The sequence below is a fragment of the Symphalangus syndactylus genome, chromosome 24 (genome assembly GCF_028878055.3).
Source record: "Symphalangus syndactylus isolate Jambi chromosome 24, NHGRI_mSymSyn1-v2.1_pri, whole genome shotgun sequence".
In the NCBI taxonomy this organism is placed as follows: domain Eukaryota; kingdom Metazoa; phylum Chordata; class Mammalia; order Primates; family Hylobatidae; genus Symphalangus; species Symphalangus syndactylus.
In genome coordinates this window covers 52359908-52369358 of record NC_072446.2, presented here as the reverse complement: position 1 = coordinate 52369358, position 9451 = coordinate 52359908, and the positions used below count along the sequence as shown (strand labels likewise).

Here is a 9451-nt window from a genome sequence, read left to right as displayed (position 1 = left end):
TGGCAAGATCCACGGAGGCCTGGCCCATGCCTGTGGACACAGCCAGCCCCCTCCTCCTGGTTGGACCAGGAGCTCAGATCAAAACAGCAGCCCAGCTTCCCGGGCAGCAGCCTGGGCCCCCTCCTCTCCCTGACCCCCTCACCAGAGGCCGTGGCAGCTGAAGGCCTGGGTTCCTAGCCCCTGGCTGCTCTCTCCCTGTTCTGAAGCTCAGGCCTCCAAAAGTGGCAGCAGCTCCCCTGACGGTCTTGCTGTGGCTGCGTCAGCTCCCAGGTACTCTTCTGATCTCCACACCAGCAGAACAAGGAGGCTTTATAAAGGAACTGCGGAAACCCTTCCTGTGTGCACATCCCCAGACAGCCAAGAACTCAGAGGGAGGTGATGCTACTGTTTAATTACAGGAGGGGGGGTTGTGTGTACCATGTACCAGGGCTATGAGAAGCAAGAAGGAAGGAGGGAGGGCAGAGCCCCTGCTGAGCAATAAAGGCCTCCTGCCGCCTTCTCTGTCTGTCTCCTGGTGCAGGTGCCTAGGGAGACTTCTCCAGGGTGGGGGCCACCAGTCCAGGGGTGGGAACACTACAGGGGGATGGGAGTAGGTGGTTGTCACAGATCCCTAGGCTTCTTGACACCTGGTATCCTCCAGGGACCTTCTGTTCTCCCAGGGAACTTCGTTAATCTCGAAAGAGCATAGCTGTTTCTGTGAAAGGGAAGAGAAAGGGCCAATCAGTGGGGGTTACAGTTAAAGGGGAAGATGCCCAGGCATGAGATGTCAGAGCCCAGATGAGGAGGATGGAGGTGAGACACTGGGCCCTCACCCACCCCTGCTGAGTCCAAGAGCACCAAACTAGAATGAATAGTGGCTGTTCCATTACCCTTCCCAAGGCTCCAGGTCACCAGGTGGCATTGGGCCCCCACCCCAACCTGCAGGGTCCTGTCCCAGCACAGCCCTGTGAGGATCAACCTGTGCAAGGCCTTGGGAGCCCCAAAGGTGCGGGACATGGGGAGGTGGCTCACTTCCCCTAGCTGCTTCCACCTCCAGCACCAAGGCCAGCAATAAGAGGGGCCAGAGGGAAGAACTCAGGGCAGGACAACTCCCCCTAAAAGAGCTGGGGCATGGGGAGGGGGTGACAAGGGGAGGGCGGCTCTCCCCTGAGTGGAGGCTTCACAAGAACCAGCAGGTCCTTGGAGAGGCTGGTGTTGGGTGAGTGGGGCAGGTCCAGGGCTTCGCAGTTAACAGGCCTCTAGGTCCCACTAATCTGATCATTGAGGTTGTGGCTGCATGCAGGTGCCTGAGTCTGGGATCAGACAGAAAGCCTTCTCCCTGCCCAGCACACAGCCCAGCAGCTGCTTCTTCCTGCCTGACAGGCAACACCCTAAAGCAGGCAGAGGTGACCTCCCAGTAACCATTCCCAAGCTAAAGCCTTCTTAGCAAATCAAATACATCACCCCCCTCCCTCACCACCCCATCTGCACACACATAGGCAACTACGTAAACTCACTTGGACCTCTCATCCCCATAGATCTATGTACAACCCCCCAGAATCCCCCCACACAGCCACACACAGGCACACATGCTCCCATACACCTCCCCGCACACACTGGCACATGTGTGTACACACGTGCACCTTTCCACATGCCCACCTACATGCACACCCTCCCCACAAGTAAATGAACATGTACACATCCATGCATACACGGCTCCCCACATACCCACCTGCACACACACACACCCTGCAAACGTGTAAGGCAGAGGCTGACACATATGCACGACTGGCCCGGGACCCATATCAGGAACTTACCTTCTGCAGTTCTGGTTGTTCATGGAAGGCACAGGTGTCCAAGTTGAGCTGGGACTTGGTACATATGGTTCGGCCCACCTCTACATCGAAGAAGTAATTCGTCCCGCCCACAGTCTGCACACATGAGAAAACAGGACGCACAGACAGTGCTCCCCATCAGTTTCATGCACTCACAGGCACTTCATTGTGGCTGAGTCACTGGACTTGCTTGGGGGCTTCGTGAGCTGCCCACCACAAGGCACATAAGCCCCCTATTCCTGTCAGCTGGCAGGGTGCTGGGCCTCATACCTGTTCTTAAACATTGGTTTCTCTGTGCTGGGTAAAAGGATTCATTGAATTCTGCTACCTGTGGCTCAGGGGCGAGGGAACACTGAATCTTTTCTAGGAAGGCTGTCTGATGACAAAATTTCAGCTAATTTCCGGAAATCTCATTCCCTCCATTTAACCTAGATTTATTACCTCACTTAGAGTAGGAAATGAGATGCTTCACACACACAGATATTTTGGGTCAATGGGGCCTTCCAGATGCCACCATTTCAAGTGTGAGGTTCAAGCTACATTTCTCAAGTCAGCAGCACACCTGCGTGTCTTGCAATTGCAGAGTAGAATTGAACCCTTTCCCTGCATAGGGCCTCTCCCAGACACAACGTGGCAGAGCTGTGGAGAAACCTGGGATGAGGGACTGTGTGGAACCAGGAGGAACTGCTGAGATCCCTCGAGTATCAGTTTACCCATGTATAAAACAGGCTTCCGGGCCTGATGGTCTGCAACGCCCTGTGCTTCACTCCAAGTTACTGTCATGCTTGAGAGGGAGATGCAGGCCAGCAGGGACCACGGCACCAGGGAGTGCACCTCCTGTGCAGGATGAGGGCCCCAGCTGACAGCTGCAGGAGGAGAAATGGGGCTGGTGGGGATTCCTCTGAATTTCCAAGAGAAAGTGGAGGAACTCTAAATGCTGTGTCACTATTTGCTGCTCTGCAATGGGATGCAGGTCAAGCTGGGCCCAGTTGCCCTGCTGAAGCTCCCTCCCGACCTGACCCCCTCCTCTGCTCTGCTAGGTGACTGCTGTCCTCATCTGGCTGAGGTCTAACTCTGCATCAGCTGGTAGAGGCAGGGTCAGGCATGCCCCACCCCAGCAGGGACTCAGCCACCCTGGGCTGTAGGGGGTTTTCAGCCCGCCTGAGGGTGAAGGCCGCTAGCCCTAAGGGGCTGTGCCCAGGGGCGTGACTTGGGGAAGCAGGACTCTGCAGAACAGGGAGCCAGGTTCCCTTGTGGCCCCTGAGGAGAGGACTCAGGGAGGAGGATGAGCCTCACGGCCTGGATCTCATCCTGAGCAGCATCAAGCCCACCCAGGGTCAGCACCGTCTCCATCCACACCTGCTGGACCCTGGGAAATGCCATGGTCATGGCACAGACACAGCAGCTGCTACAGGTTAAAGGAAGCTGAGAGGACAGACAGTGGCTGCAGTGCATGCCCCGGGAGCATGCTTAGGAATGAAGGCCATCAGCGGAGAGTCAGGGAAAGCTGAATGAATCTGAGCATTAGATCATGAATGTGTCAGTGTTGATTTGCTGGGAATGCTCTTGGGGGTTGGGTGACAAACCAGGCTGGGACTCAGGATCCCTCAGGTAGAGGCAGCACCCACCTGCTGCCTGGCTCTCAGTACCCGCAGCGGGCGTCTGTAATACTCATCTTCAGTGGCCTTGTTGTACTCGCTGATGGCGAAGTGAAGGGCACGCTGTACCCACTCATCATTGAGGTCTGCGTCATGGATGCCACCCACGATTATTCTATCCTCCTCCTCGGGGCTCGAGGCCAAGGCCCCAGCCAGGGTGGCCAGCAGGAGCAGCAGGGTACACAGAGGCCGGGCCATGGTGTCCTCAGAGGCAGAGCACAGACCAGGAGCTGCAAGAGAGGAGGGTGAGAGCCTGAGGCAGGGAGCCCAGACCAGCAGGCAGCTGTGCATTTATCCTGCTTTGGCAGCCCAGCCCCACCCACCTCCATGCCCTGCCCCTGACTCCTCCTCCTTTCTGCCCATCCCCTCATTCTCCATCTCTCTTTTCACTCCCCCACCACTACAATCTCCCTCCCTGCCTAAATTCCCTCTGCCCCTCCCAGGCCTCCTCCATCTCCCCCTCCTCCCCACTCCTGTCCTCCCTGCAGCCTCCCCAAGCCATGCCTCTCTTCCCCAGTGCTCCCAAGCTTGAGTCACCCAGGTCTCCACAGAGGTGACACAGGTCCTTTGACTGTGAAAGCAACGTGACTTCTTGTTTGCTCAGAAAGGGGAAAAATACAGGTTTTGGCCTCCCGGGGTCTTCAGATATCAGGGGCATCCAGGAGCACTTGGTCACGGTCTCCAAATCTCTGGAGCAGAGAGGTTATTTCAGAAAGTTCCAGAAGGCCCTGTCCACACCCTAATGTGGAGAATTTCTTTGCCAAATTTAAGGGAATTAACCTTTTTGGAAAAGGTCACTGGGTTCTCTTTTCATAATTCATTATTCAATAAGCAAACCTATCACCAGCTACTCCCTGTGCCAGGAGGTCTAGGGCTTGAAGACAGAACCTGGATGATGAACCATAGAGGTGACATTGCAGAGCTGCTGCCCAACAGAGATGTGACACCAACCCATGAGCAACTGAAAATTTCTAGTAGATGCATTTTAAAAGATGAGAATAAATGGGTGAAAGTAATGTTTAAAATATTTATTTAACCTTATATAGCCACAATATGATTTCAGCTAATGGGAACAATTATTAATGAGATCGGTTTTTTTTTTTATTTTTTTGGTTTTGTAAATCTTTGAAATTCCCTGTGTATTTTTTACACTTAGACCAGAAGTCATTTTGGACTGGCCTCATTTCAAGTGTCCCATGGCACATGTGGCTGGTGGCTATGGAACTGCATAGTAAATTCCTACACAGTGTGTATAGGGGATGGTAGGTTATGATCAACAATTAGGATCAGGGAGTTATACTCACTCTGTTGGAAGTGAAATAGAACAGGGACTAGAGAGAGACCACTGGACCCTGGTCAGGGAGGTCTCTATGAGACTGGAGAGGTTGAGAAGCCCCAGGCAGTGGGGAACAGCCAGTGCAAAGGCCCTGAGGTGGGGTTGGGCATGCCTGCTCCAGGAAGAGGAAGCTCCTGGAGGGGATGTGAACAGGGAAGGGAATGACCTGGAGTCTCACGGTAACTGTGGGTGGGGCCCGGTGGAAGGTGCACGGAGACCCCTGGCAGGCAGTGGGGGTGTCAGGAGAGGGAGCAGCAGCCATGGGATGAATGTAGGAACCCACAGGCCTCTCTTGCTTCTGTCCTAGGCAGCCATGCTTCTGGCTCCTTTTCTCTGTGCACTGCTTGGAAGACTCACCTGGCATTTTAAAAATTGCCTTAAATGAGGTAGAATTTACATACAATAAAATGCCTAATAGTATGTGCCCAATCTGGGGGATTTCATAAATGCATACACTTGTGCTACCACTTTGTCCAGATCTGTGATATCTGCCTTGCCCCAGATGGTATCCTCCTGCCTCTCCAGCCACCCTCGCGCCCACCCCACTCTGGCAGCCCACATCCGGCCCTGTGGACTCTTTTGTCGCCTGTCCTTGAGCTTCCCAGGAATGGACTCCTGCAGAGCGAGCCCTGGTGTGTCTTCATCCTTTGCTCAGTGTGGCTTTCCAGCGGCACCCGAGCTTGCTTCATTGCCAGGATTGTGAGTTCTCCTTCTCCACACACTGAGAAGATGTGGTCAGTTGGGTGCCCTGTGGGCTGACAAAGCCCCCAGCTCGGGATGCTGTGGGCCTGGGCTGGGATGTGACTCCAGGAGTTCGGAGGGTGAAAGGAGGCTTTGAACAGACAGCTGCTCCCTTTGTTCTCTCAACCCCACCCTCCATGCCTGAAGGTGACCTTGTGGCAAATGCCCTTATGGTGAGGTGGCAGCTTGGCCAGAAACACCAGGAAACCCCGGGCCTTAGCAGGACACCCAGAGAACTGTCTTGGGAGTGGTGGAGGTGAGGGTTGGCCAGTGTCAGCCCAGACCTGTTTAGAACACTAAACAATACTATAATAAACAAATGATCAAGTGCAGAAAGCATCGTGTAAAGGTCCAAGTGATGAGGACAAGCTGGCCAAGAGTCATCCTGGGCTTGGACATGGCTGGGGCTGGATCAGCAGGAACCTGGCAGCAGGAACCATATTACTCATGGGTGCTCATGTTCAGTATTAGGACAGGGGACCTTGTTACCTGAGGCCTGGTGACCATCTCACCCCACTGTGAATCCATCACCCCTAGAATAGCCCTGCAGCCCGGCAGATACAGCAGGTGTCCCGATGGTATTTACTGCTGGGTGACGAAGGGAAGGTCTTCAAACAGAGCTGCACATATGCCTTCTAGTTAGACAGGAAATGGGAAGAGACTCCCAGAGACGGGAAAGAGAGGGAAGTCCCTTACCAGGTGTTTGTGAGCAGAATGGTCATCTCCAAAGGGTTGGAGTTAGTTCTCCTCTGTGGCTCCCACCTTCCTGGGACAGCTGGGAGTCCAGACTCAGGAAGACCTGCTGTGCAGAGGGTAAACTGAAGGTCAAGCAACACTCTTGTTTTGTTTGTTTGTTTGTTTGTTTGTTTTGTTTTTTTGTTTTTTGTTTTTTTTTTTAATCATCGGAAAGGAGATGCAGGTAACCCAAATGGCGAGAATGTGCTGGTGGGTGAGTGTGAGGGAGGGAGGCCAGAGTGCTGACCTGTGCCCCGTATGTGATGACACCACCAGTGGTCATCTTGTGTCTGGACGCTGGCGTGCACTGCAGGGAGGGTCAGCTGTCCTGATGCAGCAACCTCTCTAATCCCAGTAGGAAAGATACCAGTGTAGGTTGCTCTTAGGAGGAGGTACAAGTGTGATGTCCAGTATGGAATGATAGGAAGTGGCAGGTTGAGGTAGCTGGCCAGCTGCTCCAGATGTTTGATGACCTTAGGCAAATGTTCTGTCTGCCATGCATCTGGAGACAGAGGCTACTTTCTAAAGCATAGTATCTGGGAGTTCAGACCAGCAGAGATGAGCGGACTTCAGCAGTGATGTATCAACATGTTTGAAAGTGATGGAGTAGCCAGGTGTGGTGGTGCACCTGTAATCCTAGCTTATTAGGAGAGTGAGTCAGGAAGATTCCTTGAATCCAGGAGTTCAATTCCAGCCTGCGAAACACAGTGAAACCCCCATCTAAAAAAAAATGACAGAACACTTTGTTCCCTGATTTCTGTAGTCCACAATTTTAAGGACACACTAGGAGGGGGCCAGATAGCAACCATGGACTGAGGAACAAGCTTGGGGCCTCCAGCACCCATGTAACCTGAAGGAGTCCAGCTGCCCAGGAGGGGGCACGTTTTCCTTCTGCCAGGTGACAAAAGAGAAAGCTGTGTTCCCCTAGGCTGGTTGGTAACACATTTGGTTCTGCTAGAACATGTGGATGCTTCTAAACTATGGGCCCATGTTGGTAACACATTTGGCTCTTCCACGTCATTAGGAAACTGTGATACTCATGGGGAAGCCTGTTGGTAGCCCTGGCTAGAAACGGCGAGAGAAGGCAGAGCCCAGTGTCTGAGGTCTGATTGTTTTGCACTCCATGGAAAGAAAAAGAATCCCTTCTCTCAGGGACCAGCATGTGAACGGTATTCATGGTTTTGGAGTGCAAGTTAACATTTATTTTTCAAAAAGAGCATTTGTCAGTGCAGATTCACTGACTGAAGAACCACATATGAATGGAGGGGAGTAGGGGTGGCCTCCGGAACTCAGGCTGTTGGCTGCTGCAGCCAGGGATCCATCTGACTCCCTGGGCTGCAGCCTGCAGAGGCCTGGCCATGAGGAAAACAGATGACTCTGAGGAGGTGAGTCATCTCCTTGACATCTCTGGGTGGTCAGACTTTCTTATCCTGTTTGGGTCACTGCTGGGACTTCCCTGTCACTGTTTGTGTAACCTTAAATATCAATTCCTTTAGCAAAGTGCAGTGACTCTGGAGAGTGGTTCCTCTTCCTGGTTGGAATCCTGTTCAGCTCAATCACTGAGTGCTGGAGCTGGAGCCAGAGGCCATCAGGACAGCCCTGCCCCTCCTGTGGCCCTGCCTGCCCTCTCCACCTGTCACAGAGGAGCTGGATCCAGCGACAAGACTCACCTTGGCCAAACCCTTGTTAGGCTCCTCTGAGCCTTCCTCTGCCCTAGTCCTCAACCCTAGTCCCCAGCCCTGGACCTCCTGTTCTTGCGAGGGCTGCAGTGCCCAGTTTTAGGAAAGAATCCGACCAAGTCAGTTTAGAAAGAATCCCCACAGCCTTGGTATCTGATCACCCTCAACATCTGACCAAGTTCTTCATTCCTTAACTTTGATGTCTAAGGCTTTGTCCTGCCTTTAGCAACAATATTGTTAGGTCAGTTTATCTAGAACCTCCTACCTTTGGTGTCTCTGCTTAGTAATTCTGTTTGAAACGGTTCCAAAGCTACTTTAATAATGGCCCAATCATTCCGTACTTTAAGTGAGATGATTTTACCTTCCCTACTTGCTTGTTTTAATTGTTTGCCAATTTTTCTCCATCTTTTAGATCTAAAGTTCCCTGTTCTAGAAACTATGGGCAGAATTGTTCTATTGTTCGAAATAGTGTGATTAGATTTTTTGTAGAGACACTAACTCCCCCTCTTTTTACGAGAATTTTAATAGAGCTGAGATAAGAGGCATATTTACTTTTAGTATGCCCCACTGTTACCCTGGCTTCTTTCGAGCTTACCGCAAGGCTGACTGTAGACGTACTTGGGAATGTCTCGTCGACTTGTCCTCAGTGACCATGCTCGAGCATACCTTCACCCTAGAGGACAGCACCCATGTTGGGCACCAGATGAAAGGGTGGCTAGCCCCTCCCCACCTGTGGGCATTTCTCATTGTGTGGGATGAGAGACTGAGAAAAGAAAGAGACACAAAGACGAAGTATAGAGAAAGAAAACTGGGCCCAGGGGACAGGTGCTCAGCATAGGGAGGACCTGCACTGGCACAGGTCTCTCCCTTCCCTCAGTATTTATTGATCACTATCTCTACCGTCTCAGAGAGGGGGTTGTGGCAGGACACTACGGTAATAGTGGGGAGAGGGTCAGCAGGAAAACATGTGAACAAATGTCTCTGTGTCATAAACAAGGTTGGAAAATGTGCTGTGCTTTGATGTGCACATACATAAACATATCTGGTATATTAATGAGCAGTATTGCCACCAGCATGTCTCACCTCCAGCCTGAAGGTGATTTTCTCCTATCTCAGTAGATGGAACATAGAGTTGGGTTTTACACGGAGACATTCCATTGCCTAGGGAGTAGCAGGAGACAGATGCCTTCCTCTTATCTCAACTGCCAAGAGGCCTTCCTCTTTTACTAATCCTCCTCAGCACAGACCCTTTACAGGTGTGGAGCTGGGGGATGGTCAGGTCTTTCTCTTCCCATGAGGCCATATTTCAGACTTTCACATGGGGAGAAACCTTGGACAATACCTGGCTTTCCTAGGCAGAGGTCCCTGAGGCCTTCCGCAGTGATTTGTGTCCCTGGACACTTGAGATTAGGGAGTGGTGATGACTTTTAACAAGTATGCTGCCTTCAAGCATTTGTTTAACAAATCATATCCTGCATAGCCCTAAAT

At 52.2% G+C, this 9451-nt stretch overlaps 1 protein-coding gene across 1 annotated transcript; it reads right to left on the bottom strand.

Moving 5' to 3' along the window:
* Window positions 1-566: 566 nt before the first annotated feature.
* On the bottom strand, window positions 567-3670 carry LOC129474683 (cystatin-S). The gene is made up of 3 exons (XM_055266218.2): window positions 3443-3670; window positions 1797-1910; window positions 567-694 (listed from the first exon to the last, which is right to left on the bottom strand). The coding sequence occupies exons 1-3, from the start codon at window positions 3668-3670 to the stop codon at window positions 611-613; spliced, it is 426 nt and encodes a 141-aa protein (XP_055122193.1). The 3' UTR covers window positions 567-610.
* Between the last annotated feature and the right edge of the window lie 5781 nt (window positions 3671-9451).